Source organism: Gekko japonicus, unplaced genomic scaffold, assembly GCF_001447785.1.
Source record: "Gekko japonicus isolate JY-2015 unplaced genomic scaffold, Gekko_japonicus_V1.1 scaffold1212, whole genome shotgun sequence".
NCBI lineage: Eukaryota > Metazoa > Chordata > Lepidosauria > Squamata > Gekkonidae > Gekko > Gekko japonicus.
In genome coordinates, this window is record NW_015169209.1 from 506,295 (window position 1) to 520,591 (window position 14,297).

General features: G+C 45.2%; 1 protein-coding gene across 1 annotated transcript in view; it reads left to right on the forward strand.

Moving 5' to 3' along the window:
- The window catches only part of PTPN13 (protein tyrosine phosphatase, non-receptor type 13), a gene marked incomplete at its 3' end in the record, with an annotated part of 206,803 nt that overhangs the window by 139,769 nt on the left and 52,737 nt on the right, over nt 1-14,297 (forward strand). Inside the window, exons 11-15 of the mRNA XM_015416359.1 lie at nt 2,527-2,601; nt 5,185-5,359; nt 8,271-8,424; nt 9,033-9,171; nt 11,852-12,004. Of these exons, the coding sequence (XP_015271845.1) occupies nt 2,527-2,601; nt 5,185-5,359; nt 8,271-8,424; nt 9,033-9,171; nt 11,852-12,004 (696 nt within the window). The remainder of the gene's footprint in view (nt 1-2,526; nt 2,602-5,184; nt 5,360-8,270; nt 8,425-9,032; nt 9,172-11,851; nt 12,005-14,297) is intronic.

Below are 14,297 nucleotides of genomic sequence, written 5' to 3' on the forward strand. Positions count from 1 at the left end.
ATGCAGGCGGGGTACCAAAGGCAAGGCGTTGCAACAGAGAACACCTTGTCTCCGAAGGTGGGAACACGCAGAGAGCAGATCCTAGGAAGAAGAGCTTGGCAGTAGGGCAGGGTTGTGTGAGAGAAGGTGGTCCTTCAGACACTTTGGCCTCAGACCGTTTAGGTCTTTATAGGTAAAAACCACTGCTTGAAAATTTGTCCAGTTTTTGGATAGCGGGCTCTCTATTTTGGGCCCCAGTGTGCCTTCTGAGGCAACCACCAACCTCTCAGCTCAGTTAGTCTGTCAGCGGTGGCCAGTTTAGAGCATTCTCACGCACGGCTTGAAGCGGCTGTATTCATATTTAATATTTAAACACCCTAGGATGCAATCCAACCTATTGAGAAATGGGGAGCAACTTAGGCAATGCTTTCTTAGAGTGTCTTCAAGCTACTGCCTATTTATTGCTGCTGGAAATTCTCTCAACCGTGGCACTTCAGGACTGCTGGGAAATCTGTTTAAGTGGCTTCCCAGCACATACTAGGTATGATTGCTGGTAGCTGTGATTTTTCAAAACTCCGTTCCTGGAAACTCTGGGATTTATCAGTGGTTCTTCATTGTAAAAGAAAAGTAATGATAGATGAGCTTCCCTGAAAGGTGGGTTGGCCGCTGATTTTCACTGGACACCTTCCTCTATAGGGGGGAGTGTTGGGTGTGTTCCAAGAAAGGGTAAATGTCTGGAAGCCCATGTACCACTACATTTGAAATGATGCTACATCCTAGAGCATGCCTCCAAATCCTTTGCAAGGTACTGGATTCCACAGCCAGTATGTCAGTGTGGAAAAGCTTTCCCTTAGCTAGAATGGTTTAAAACCTCTGGAATACAGGGTAGTTTAAGCAGGATGCAGCTATTCTCCAAAGACTGCCCTGACATGAATAGCCCAGGCTAGCCCGCTCCCATCAGATCTTGGAAGCGAAGCAGGGTCAGCCTTGGCTCGTATTTGGAAGGCCTACCCCCAAGGAATATCAGGGCTGTGACGCAGAGGCAGGCAATGGCAAACCGCCTCTGAAACATCTCTTGCCTTAAGTCTAGCTTGACACCTAGTGGTACATAACACTAAAAGAGCTAGAACTTCTCGCTGCCAGACAATCTTAGGCTCTCCTGACTACTCTACACACAGTGCCAATCAATAATAATAATTATTATTATGCACATCAATAGGTAAGCAGGTAGTATTTTCCTTAGGAAAATCGCAAGGCTGTGACTTCCGCAAAGGTTCATAGTTAGTGGGCATTTTCTCCATTTGTTTCAGAAGTTAAAGAGACACCTTTGTCTTCCCTCTTGCAGGCTTTTACCATACGCTAGAGTCCAGTTGGAGAGGGGTCAACAAATCATGTCATGTACAATTTTGTATTGATTCCCTCACCCCTTGTGGCACCTGCATATTTTTCTTTCTCTGTGCTATTTCAGACAGTGTTTTTGTGGCATGAAGAAAGATAACTATCGGAAATGGAGATGGGGGGGGAAAGATGCATTAATTATTTTTTCATCTCTGCATTATTCATTAAGTCAACAGACCTGTCAATAGTAAACTGAACAGGGGAACAAAAGCACCAATGACATGAATCATTGAATTGATTGAAAATAATTTGGTTACTATTATAAGAAATCATGCAGTGGCTGCTGTTGCAGCCTCTGTGTTTATCTGTACATATGTGCATAAACATGGATTAATATAATTAATTGATTGGTATATGTGTATGATAAATTAATGCAAGTAATACAGTCTCAGTTAGGGGAGGAGGAAACCAGAGTTTGGTTACAGAATGTGGACTTTAATCATATATTTGAAAACTGATAGAAGAAACATAATAAATATATACATGAGGATAGGTAAAGGTAAAGGTTCCCTTGCTTGAAAGCCAGTCGAAACTGACTCTAGGGTTGTGGTGCTCATCTCCGTTTCAAAGCCAAAGAGCCAGCGCTGTCCGAAGACGTTTCCGTGGTCATGTGGCCGGCATGACTAAACACCAAAGCACACGGAACGCTGTTACCTTCCCACTGAAGTGGTACCTATTTATCTACTTGCAATTTCTTGCTTTCGAACTGCTAGGTTGGCAGGAGCTGGAACTAGAGACAGGAGCTCACTCCGTCATGCGGCACACTCAGGTCTCGAACTGCTGAACTACCGACCTTCCACAGCCTGCAGTTCAGCGTCTTAACCACTTGAGCCACCGCAGTTCCCATATACATGAGGATATCTGCTTATTAATTACATTTGTTCTTTTCTTAGCTGCAAATAGTTGAATTAAGTTACATTACATTGCAAATCAAAAGAAAGCTGTATGGTGGGGAGAGGAGAGTTTGAATCAGTTTGTGTCTATCTGTTGTTATAATTGATGTTTTTATGTCTAGTTTTAAAAATACTTTCAAAGGACAAGTTGTCAGCTTTCCTAGCCCATGATGCATCCAGTGACCATCATCACCAGTGCTGTAAGTCTTTTGTTGCTTTAACACTAAACACTAATATGAGCCTCTATGATTTGCAGAATTTCTTTGGTCCTGAATTTGTGAAAACAACCATTGAGCCATTCACCTCCCTAGACCTGCCAAAGTCGATTTTGGTAAGATACTGACTTTGTTAATGTGCATTTAGTTCTAGCAATATTTGTGCATCTCCTCCAACTTGCTTACTCTTGCAGTCTCCTTCTCAGCTTCTGTCCTCTCTACATGCCCCACATCTCTTAATGTCGTTGGCCAACCTGCTGTGATGTCGCAGTGGAATCTTTCAGAGAGAGTTCTTCTAGCTACCATTGGTTTAGGTTCTTTGATATCTAGCAAGCCCTGGGCCAGTCTAGTAAGCCCTGGGCCAGGCAGGTTAAGGGAAGGCTTAGGAATTGAATTTTAAACTCCATGAGCAACTTTTATTAAATTAAATCTTATGCTTAGAGATAGGCTCATGAATGACACCTTGTTGGTACAGATCAGTCGAGCAGTGTCAGGCTGCGGCACTGGGAGCACGATCAACCCACACCCTGTCAGTGGAGGTGCTACTCTGGCACTTCATGTGGTCCATCCTGCTGCAGCCTTATAGGAAGCAACGAACATGTGAAACTGCAAGAGTAAAGACATTGGTCCATCCGGCTCTGTTCTAATAAGCAGATGCTCTCCAAAGTCTCAAACTGGGAAAAGTCTGTCTGAGATCCCTTTAACCAGCATGCCAAGGACTGAATCTGGGGACTTCTGCATGCAGAACATCTCTAGCAACCCATAATAACTTCTACCTGCAGTCTCAGTCTATGTGTTTGCTTTGGGTTTTTTGTTTAAGCTTATCAGTGATTTTTATTGTAAAACTGGGTGGTGGTTTTAATATTGCTTTTAATATTGTTGTGATATTTCTAACCTGTTGTAAATCACCCGAGCCCTGTGTACTCAGGGATGGGGCGATTCAGAAATTTAAAATATAAATTAAATAAATAAATACTCCGCCACAAATTTTGTTAGGGTGCTACTGAACTCTTGGTCTTTTGTAGAGCTGACGCTGCTTAGCTTCCAAGATTGGGCTAGCCTAAGGGTGATTCCACACTAGACCTTAAATCCTGGTTCAACCCTGTCCCCAAATTTACATTCTACACTACACTCGAGTTCAACCTTGTAATTATAAGAACATAAGAGATGCCAATGTTGGATCAGGCCAAAGGCCCATCCAGTCCAACACTCTGTGTCACACAGTGGCCAGAAATACCAGGTGCCATCAGGAGGTCCACCAGTGGGGCCAGGACATTAGAAGCCCTCCCACTGTTGACCCCCCCAAGCACCAACCACTGTTGACCCCCCCCAAGCACCAAGAATACAGAGCATCACTTGCCCCAGAGCCCCTATCTATACCTTGTGGCTAATAGCCACTGATGGACCTCTGCCCCAGATGTTTATCCAATTCCCTCTTGAAGCTGTCCATGCTTGTAGCTGCCACCCCCTCCTGTGGCAGTGAATTCCATGTGTTAATCACTCTTTGGGTGAAGAAGTACTTCCTTGTATTCGTTCTAACCCGACCACTCAGCAATTTCATGGAGTGCCCACGAGTTCTTATATTGTGAGAAAGGGAGAAAAGTACCTCTTTCTTTATCTTGAGGTAATTTGTACATTCTGCATTACACTCGAGTTCATCCCTGTAATTGTCTCGGGGTATTTTTTGTTTCCACGTTACATTGAGGCCACCCCAGTTTTGCCCCATGCTTGTCCCGGGATCAACGAATGCTGTTATAACCAGGGATAAATGCAAGGTATTGTGTCACGAGTAGGGATGTGCATTCAGTTCGTCCGAACCGAATGCACCCCCGAAAATGGCCCATTCAGACCCCTTTTGGGCTGCTGTAGACCGATTCAGATTCTCTCTGATCTGAATCGGCTTGCTGCTGAATTGCCGCCAAATTTCGGCGGCAATTCGGCCCCATTATATCCTATGGGCCATTGAAGTCAATGGCGAAAACGTAGGGTATATTCTGGGGGCTGGAGGGGAGGGGGTTTGAGGGAGAGGCTCCAAACTCACAGGGTAGTTGCTGGAGCCTCTCCCCATGATACCCACCATGTTTCAAGAACATTGGACCAGGGGGTCCAATTCTATGGGGCCCCAAACAGGTTGCCCTCATCCCCTCCATTGTTCTCTATGGTGGGAAAAATAGGGCCGAATATATATTTTTTTGCACACCCCTAGTCTCGAGTTGAACTCTGATAAAACCAGGGATGAGATCCAAGTGCAGAAAGGACCTAAATCATACAGGTCAGGGATTGTAAAATTACTGTGTAGCTTTTTAAAAAGTTGCTCTGATTGATTGTAAATTGTCTTCCATTTTTGTAGAGATAGCCAGACTCTCTAAATATTAAAAAGAGATAAAAAGATGGATGAGAGTATTTGGTGCTTCCTATGTGCAGTCCTTGGTACGTTGCTCTGGGGATGGACTGTTACTCAATAGTAGGTCACGTCATTTGTATGCAGAAGGTCTCAGGTTCTGTCCTCTGTATCTCCAGTTAAAGGGTGTTAGGGTGATGTGAAAGGGTAAAGGGTGATGTGAAAGATTCCTCTCTGAAATCCAAAAGAGATGCTATTTGCCACAGTAGGCAACACAGAGCCTGATAGGCCAGTGATTTCATTTGGTGTAATGAAGGTTGATGTGATAACGGACAGCGTTTTGTCTCATGAAACACAGAACAAGAAAGGGAAGAGTGAAGAGAGCCGTCGGAAAGTAAACATCTTGCTCCTAACTGGGCAGAGGCTGGAGATGACCTGCGACACCAAGACGATATGCAAGGATGTGTTTGATATGGTGGTGGCCCACATTGGTTTAGTGGAACACCACTTGTTTGGCTTGGCTACCTTAAAAGGTAAGAATGCTTGTGCAGTTCACACATGGAGTGTCGCTGATGGATGACAGAAGCAGGAATTGGTGTGGATGAGACTGTTCGTAAATCAGTTGTTACAGAAAGAACTTCCCCCTTGCTTCCAGTGCAGAGAATTCTACTGTCATTCACCATATGCTGGGTAGTCCAAAGATGTGTGTGCAGGTCTGAACTAGCTCTTGTGGTGTTTTCGGAATTATTTTTCATTTTGATAAATGCAAAAGGCCAAAATAAATATAATTACATTATAGAAAACAAGACATATACAAAAATAAGACAAATGTGTCAATAATTGTCATTTTATATGGGTGGGGTTTTTTGCAGCTAAGTCACAGCTGACTTATGCCGACCCCGTAGGCTTTTCAAGGCAAGAGATGTTCAGAGGTGGTTTGCCATTGCCCTGCCTCCGCGTCACACCCCTGCTATTCCTTGAAGGTCTCCCACCCAGATACTAGCCAGGGAAGACCCTGCTTAACTTCTGAGATCTGATCTGGGCTATTCAGGTCAGGGTATATTAAATGTCCATTACCTAAAACGTAATCTTCTAATTTGAACCCATTTTTAGATTAATGCAAGACTCTTAGTAACTTTTAAGGTGAGTGCATATAGCTTTATCCTGCTATCTTAAGATAGCAAAAGGGGCCAAATAGATTTTAAATCCATCATATGATATAGCTGTATAAAACATCCTGTATTGTTAACATAAGAACATAAGAGACGCCAATGTTGGATCAGGCCAAAGGCCCATCCAGTCCAACACTCTGTGTCACACAGTGGCCAGAAATACCAGGTGCCATCAGGAGGTCCACCAGTGGTGCCATCAGGAGGTCCACCCATGGGGCCATAGTTGTTTGTTTGTTAACTATCCTGGGCAACTGGTTGGCTGCTGTGCAAAACAGGATGCTGGACCAGATGAACCACTGGTCTGGTCCAGCAGGGCTGTTCTTATGTTCTTATTCCCAAGGCATTTTGAGAGTCATTCTTTTTCAAGGGATAAAACATTTTGCATGTAAATCCAAGAGGCTAGAAACTGCTTGTCTAACATCGACTCAAAAATGCGGCAGAAAAAACTCTCCAGCAGTGAGAGACCTTTGTTTATAAATATATTTGAAACCAAGGCTTCCCAAGGGGTATGACTGTGTTCTGGCTTTCTACATAGCTATTGGTTTTCAACATAGCTGTTGTATCCTATAAGCCCTTGGGTTGGCACAGATTCCGGAAGGGTAGTCATGTTAGTCTGTTGCAGCAAAAACAAAAGGAGTCTGTGTTGGCACAAATGCCTGTAAAGTTGGGCAGTTGCTTCCCTCAGCCTGGCACAGGACAATTGCTGCATCTAGTACATCTGAAGCTGCCTTCTACTGAATCAGACCCTGGATCCATCAAAATCAGTATTGTCTACTCAGACTGACAGCCGCTCTGCAAGGTCTCAGGCTGAGGTCTTTCACATCAATTACTGCCAGATCTTTTAACTGGAGACTGAACCTGGGACCTTCTCCACGCCAAGCAGAAGCTGTACCACTGAGCCACAGCCCCTCCACTAGTGTCTACTGCCTACAACTCTACCCAGGGCAAAACTTATTTAAGAGTTTTGCAGTGCACTCTTAAGCACGGATATGAATTCAGTGGGATTTATCCTTTTTAAATAGTGCTTAGGATTTACAGCATTGAACTACTAGAGATCTTTTGGTTAGATTATCTGGTTATATGACCTCTTAGCTAATAATAGTAGTGATGATGATGATGATGATGATGATGATGATGTGTTTAGGCCGTTAGGCAGTCCCATTTATTTATTTACTCACTTCATTTATACCCCCCCTTTCTCCCCAGTGGAGATCCAGAGTAACTTCCGTCATTCTCTGCTCTTGCTTTATGCTCACAACAGCTCTGTGAGGTAGGTTAAACTTCCATGGCAGAGCGGGAGGACTCGAACCTGGGTCTCCCAGATTCTCGTCTGACAGGCATATACCATTTTCAGCATTCCAAGCGCATCACGTGCATGCACAAATACACAGTGTTGTGTTGCGACCTTTACAACAGCTTCCTTTTAAAGATGGCCAAATCATCCCCCTATGTGGGATGGGGGCAGAGGCTGGGGTGTGTGTGTTAAGTCGCTCACTTAACAAAGCAGTCGGAGAGTGATTCAGCAAGAACACAACTTTATTCTTCAACTCGAACACAACTCCAACACGGATCAACATCTGATAACCAGAACAGCCTTTACATTGCAGCTGTCCTGCTTTTAAACATTCCCGGCTAATGTAGCCACACCCACTGTACAAATACCAACCAATAAGGTTGTTCACATAAGGACCAATCACGGATGTTCCTGCTCGGGGAGCTTGCTTGAAAATGATTGGTTAGGTGCTTCCTGGGCTAGTAACATGATTGGATGGATTTGGATCCTAGTCCAGGACAAAGCTTTACATTACACTTCAATTAGATGTTTCACAACATATTATGCATTCAAGGCAGCTTTGAATACACTATAGGGGGAATCACCTAGCAAATTCATAATGGGTGAGACTTGAACCCAGGAGTCCCCCGGGTCACAGCTTATTCTCATACGTGCACCAAGCTATGCCGGTTCCCAAAGCTGTCAGAAGGGTTTTGTTCTGCCAACATGTGATAGCAAACATGACTGTGGGAGACCGTGGCGGTTGCTGCCCGCTACGGTTTTCTCACTCACAGGATCAGGTATCCAGTTTGCAGGGCTTTGTGCCCTTTGAGTCTCCCAGAATTAATGAGAACAGTTAAGGGTCACATACAGGAAATGGTTGCTGATTGGAGATATATGGAGAGTAAATCCGACTGTAGATCAGCGCGATAAATCACCTGATTGATCGGTGCTTTATTAATTATCGTATGTTTCCCCCCCCCCTTCTCTTTATGGCAGAAAATGAATTTTTTTTCGTCGACCCAGAATTAAAACTAACAAAAGTAGCTCCTGAGGGATGGAAAGAAGAGCCAAAGAAAAAGAGCAAGAACACGATCAACTTCTCCTTGTTCTTCCGCATTAAGTTCTTTGTGGATGATAGCAGCTTGATACAGTGAGTGCCTGGCGTGTTTTTTTTCATTATACAGGAACACATGTGAAGTTGCCTTATACTGGATCAGACTATTGGCCCATCAGTGTCTGTACTGTCTACTCAAACTGGCAGTGGCTGTTTCATATCACCTACTGCCTGGTCCTTTTTAACTGAAGATGCCGGGGATCGAACCTGGGACCTTCTGAATGCAAAGTGGAGGGTGTCCCACTCAGGCACGGCCCCTCATCCTCTTTCCGTGGGGCTCAGACACACTTATTGGATGCTTCCACATGGTAGTGATTTTCTGTATAGCTCTTCTTGCTGCTCACATGCAGAGGCATTTGCATCAGTAACAACGCTTCCACGTGGCAATTTTCCACACACTTTCCTTGCCTAGATCATGCAGCTTTGCACTAAAGTGCGTGTGCGTGGGTTTCACAGACCATGCAGAAGATGTAACCTGCTTAGCATTGTATAAAAACACTGTAAGTGCTACATAACTGCCAAGTATTATTAATTGGCACAGGAAGCCAGTTTTCGTGAAAAGAGACCTATCAGCTTGCTTAATCCATATATAATTGCTATCTCCACACCGCATATTCGTTATTGTGTTTTGTTCTTTTTCCCAGGCATACTCTGACATGTCATCAGTATTATCTGCAGTTAAGGAAAGATCTCCTGGAAGAGAGGATGCACTGTGATGATGAAACGGCCTTATTGCTAGCGTCGTTGGCTCTCCAGGCTGAGTATGGCGATTACCAAGCAGAGGTAAGGGTGGCATTTCTTGTGTGACCTCCAGTTCTGTTTTTCAATGTCACCCTTTTTGGATGCTCAGCAGGTCTGCCATTCCAAAGCAGAGCAGACAGAATACCTGTGTGACTTCCTATGGAGTTGGTTTTCAGTGGCAGAACCAAGACTGGGAGCAGGAAACAGGAGAAGTCTTCTCCATTTGGTGTCCTGAAGCTGAAATGGTCTGTCCGTCCATCTCTCTCTCTCTCTCCCCCTCTCTCCCCCACCTCTCTTTTAAAAATCTGAATACAGCCCCAAGAAAGTGGAAGATTTTTCAAGGTAGTAGAGGGATAAACAGGAGGCCAGTCCTAACCAATAGGGCAGTATTTTCTAAACTTATGATATTTGAAACATCTTTTTTCCAAATAAAAATTGGAGGCAACATTCACTATAAAATCTGAAAATAAAAGAGCATACCCCAGAGCAGTGACCCACGCAGAAACCCAGGGCATCCTCCTCTGAGGGCAAGTGATGCTACTGCCTCTATTTGGGAACTGAATAATCTGATCCTTCCCGGTGCTGGAGAGATGTCCAAATTCCCTATGACCCAAAGGAGTGCAATTGTGAAAAAGCACAACCCAAGCTTTAAAGCATTTAGGGATGCAGTGGGCAGCCTCTTTTATGGATGATTACTTCGGGTTCACAGGAGCCTTCAATTATTTGATTGACTTTATTTATGGCACACTGGCATTTCATTCATAGGGTGCATTCAGACGGGGGCTTTACAACGGAATAGGTGGCGGTTCCAACCGGTGTACTTACCGGCGTTCACACGGCGAACATCTGCCTCCCGTCCCTAACCGTTGTAAAGCCCTTTACACCGTTGCACTCTGCCACTAGGTCCCCAAGTGGTGGTATCCTGAGTGCAATGGTTGTAAACGCTGTACCTCGTCGTCTGATCGCTCTCCACCGTTGCACAGCTACTTCTGTTCGGAAGCCTGAGGCTTCCGATTTTCGCCCGCCACTTTTTTTAAAGGACGGCGATATGCGCTTGGGCAAAGCTTCGCCCTGCCGTTTGTAGAAAAAGAAAAGGGCCTTACTGTAGCGTTTCGGAGGCATCCGGGACCTCAGGGAGGCTACTGTGATCTTTAAACTTTAAAGGTAAGTCCTTACCTTTAAAGTTTAAATGTTCGACAGGGTTCTTTGCGCATGCGCGAAGATCGCCATTCTATGGATGGCTGCCTATGCGCATGCGCAAACTAAGTTTTTAAAAAACCGACGACGAGTGTGGACTGGCGTATTGCGATGGGCTGCGCAGACAGGAGGTGAGTGTGATCGCGTTTCAGCCGGCATAAACTGCACCGGTTCCAACCAGTACAGTTTATGCCGGCTGAAACGGCGCGTCTGAACGCACCCATAGTGTGTTAGTCCTCTTATGGCTTGCAGTTTTTGATATTATTGCAATTAGATTGCACGTGGACCACTTGGATTCTTTGAAGTTCACTCTGTTGATTACCAGAATGGTATAATTGTGACCAGAGGTGGATTACTTACTGCTCTCGTGGCATTTTAACAGAAGAATCACATGTGACAAGAGAATTACATGGAGCATCACCAGAGAATCAGCGTTGACTCCTGGAGGTGTGTCACTTGTTTCGTGGCCTCCACCATTATTTAGCGTCCTGCTGTTCAGGCATGATCAGACAGCATGAGATGTAATCCTTGGAAAGAGGCAACCGTCGCATTCCACTGACACATCAGTGGAGACTGATTGGCTCCCTCCTCTCAGATCTCTTTGTACCCTCACTCCTGTACTTGAGTCCCGCCCACAAACTGGGTTGGAGCCGGCGATCCACCAGTACAAGATGTTGACAGTCATGGGTCTTCCCTGCTTTCCCCTCCCTATAATAGCCATTTCCAACCCAGGGAAAGCTGTGGAGGGGTCGTGGCTCAGTGGAAGAGCATCTGCTTTGCATGCAGAAGGTCCCAGGTTCAGTCCCAGGCATCTCCAGTTAAAAAGACCAGGCGGTAGGTCATGTAAAAGACCTGTTCTTGAAACCCTGGAAAGCGACTGCCAGTCTGAGTTTGACAGCACTGACCTTGACGGAGCAATGATCTGATTCAGTAGAAGGCAGCTTTGTGTGTGTGTGTGTGTGTGTGTGTGTGTGTGTGTGTGTGTGATTCCCAGAGGGTCACAGGACCCATGGGGAATAATAGCCATGCAGGTCAGGAGGCTGCAGTGGGGAGTGAGAAGAGGGACGAAACTGCCCTTTCTTCCCCATCTACCAGTGCTGCTTCCACTCTGGGCACATGTACCACAGTGCTGTATGTGTTTTGCTTCTTCCTATTTTATTCTCACAGCGATTTTGTAAGGTAGGTGCAACTGAGACATTGGCCCAAGGTCTCAGGCTTCGTGGCAGAGTGGTGGTTAGAACCTGGGTCCTAATTCAGAACTCCATCCACAACACCACTGTGGCTTTCTGGGAGTTTATTGCATTCCAATAGATCAAATCTGGGCAAGATGCGGGGCCGGCTAGAGAACAGAAAGGACCCACATGGGACTACCATTTCCAGTAATGGCATAATAATGCATGATGCATAGACATGGGGAAGGGGAGAAGGCGGCAATACACCAGTCCTTCTGCACATGAGTATTACATCCGTGCTGAGATGCATTGTGCCCACACCGCTTATCTTACCTCGATGCTTCTCCCCACAGGTGCATGGCCTGTCTTATTTCAGACTGGAGCACTACCTACCACCTAGAGTGATGGAGAACCTGGACCTCTCTCATGTCAAAGAAGAATTGCCGAAACTGCATAGCTCTTACATCGGAGCTTCTGAAAAAGAAGCTGAGCTGGAATTTCTGAAGGTTAATAGGAATGTTTTTGTGTGCTGTGCATGTGCTTTCTCCAGTGTGTCCCATCTTAGTGAATGGGTCGAAGGAATCCCAGTTGTAAACTGGGAAGAGTCCATTGCAAGCAGAAAATCTGGATCCCCCACTTTGACTGCATGTTGGCCACACATTTTTAAGATGAGACGTGGGTATGGAAACATACTCCCAGGATCCATGATTGCCTGAGCCCTTTCAGACACTGAGGAAGATGTACAGCATGTTAAGAGAAGGGGAGAGGATCCATCAGCTGCTGTAATGTCTGAAGTCACTCTTGGTAACATCTCCCCAGCCCTTTGGTTCCAACTTTGGTTCTAGTGAATTGTCTGTATCCACTATTTAGTCACAATCCTTTGGCTATATCTAGCAGCCCAAATAGTCCGGTTTATCCTGGGCTCGTCAGAGCTTGGGAACTAAGAAGAGTCTCCTTACAAAAATATGTAATCTTTCCTTAAAATCTGCCTCCATTCCTGAGGACTGGAAGGTAGCTAATGTCACTCCCGTCTTTAAAAAGGGGTTCCAGAGGAGATCCGGGAAATTACAGGCCAGTCAGTCTGACATCGATACCGAGTAAATTGGTGGAAACCATTAATAAGGAAAGAATTCGTAGGCACATAGATGAACAAAACCTATTGAGGCAGACTCAGCATGGGTTCTGTAAGGGAAGATCTTGTCTCACTAACCTGTTAGTGTTCTTTGAGGGGGTGAACAAACATGTGGACAAGGGGGATCCAATAGATATTATTTACCTTGACTTCCAGAAAGCTTTTGATAAAGTTCCTCATCAAAGGCTCCTAAGCAAGCTCAAAAATCATGGGATAAAAGGACAAGTCCTTTTATGGATCAAAAACTGGCTAATTAATAGAAAACAGAGAGTGAGTATAAATGGGCAGTTCTCCCAGTGGAGGGGGGTAAGCAGTGGGGTACCACAGGGATCAGTACTTGGTCCACTGCTTTTTAACTTGTTCATTAATGATTTGGAGTTGGGAGTAAGCAGTGAAGTGGCTAAATTTGCGGATGATACAAAGTTGTTCAGGGTGGTGAAAACCAGTGAGGATTGTGAGGCACTCCAAAGGGATCTGTCAAAGATGGGCGAGTGGGCGTCAACATGGCAAATGGGGTTCAATGTGGCCAAGTGCAAGGTGATGCACATTGGAGCCAAAAATCCTAAATATAAATACACATTGATGGGGTCTGAACTGGCAGAGACTGAGCAAGAGAGAGATCTTGGAGTTGTAGTGGATAACTCACTGAAAATGTCGAGACAGTGTGTGACTGCAATAAAGAAGGCCAATGCTATGCTGGGGATTATTAGGAAGGGTATTGAAAACAGATCAGCCAATATAATAATGCCCCTATATAAATCAATGGTGAGACCTCATTTGGAATACTGTGTGCAGTTCTGGGCACCACACCTTAAAAAGGATATTATAGCTTTGGAAAAAGTGCAGAAAAGGGCAACTCGAATGATAAAAGGGTTGGAACACTTTCCCTATGAGGAAAGGTTAAAGCGCTTAGGGCTCTTTAGCTTGGAGAAAAGACGACTGAGGGGTGACATGATCGAGGTTTATAAGATTATGCATGGGAAAGAGCAGGTAGAGAAAGAGGTACTTTTCTCCCTTTCTCACAATACAAGAACCCGTGGGCACTCCATGAAATTGCTGAGCGGTCGGGTTAGAACGGATAAAAGGAAGTACTTCTTCACCCAAAGAGTGATTAACACATGGAATTCACTGCCACAGGAAGTGGTGGGTGCTACAAGCATGGACGGCTTCAAAAGGGAATTAGATAAGCATATGGAGCAGAGGTCCATCAGTGGCTATTAGCCACAAGGTATAGCTAGGGGCTCTGGGGCAAGTGATGCTCTGTCTTCTTGGTGCTTGGGGGGGGGTCAACAGTGGGAGGGCTTCTAATGTCCTGGCCCCACTGCTGGACCTCCTGATGGCACTGGTATTTCTGGCCACTGTGTGACACAGAGTGTTGGACTGGATGGGCCTTTGGCCTGATCCAACATTGGCGTCTCTTATGTTCTTATGACAAGAAAACACAAACCATTAGCAGCTCTTTCCTCTAGGTAGTTGGTGGGTTCATATGTACTTGCTCTCCTACTACAGAGGCCCTTCTTATTGCAAGGAGTTACAAGTTCCCAATAGCTGTGGGTTGGGTCAAGTGGGGTGTCCTGTATCTTGCTCATAATATATTGCCAAGGCAGTTGACAATTTGGATGGTGTAGTATAGTGGTAAAGTGCATGGACTCTAATCTGGGAGAACC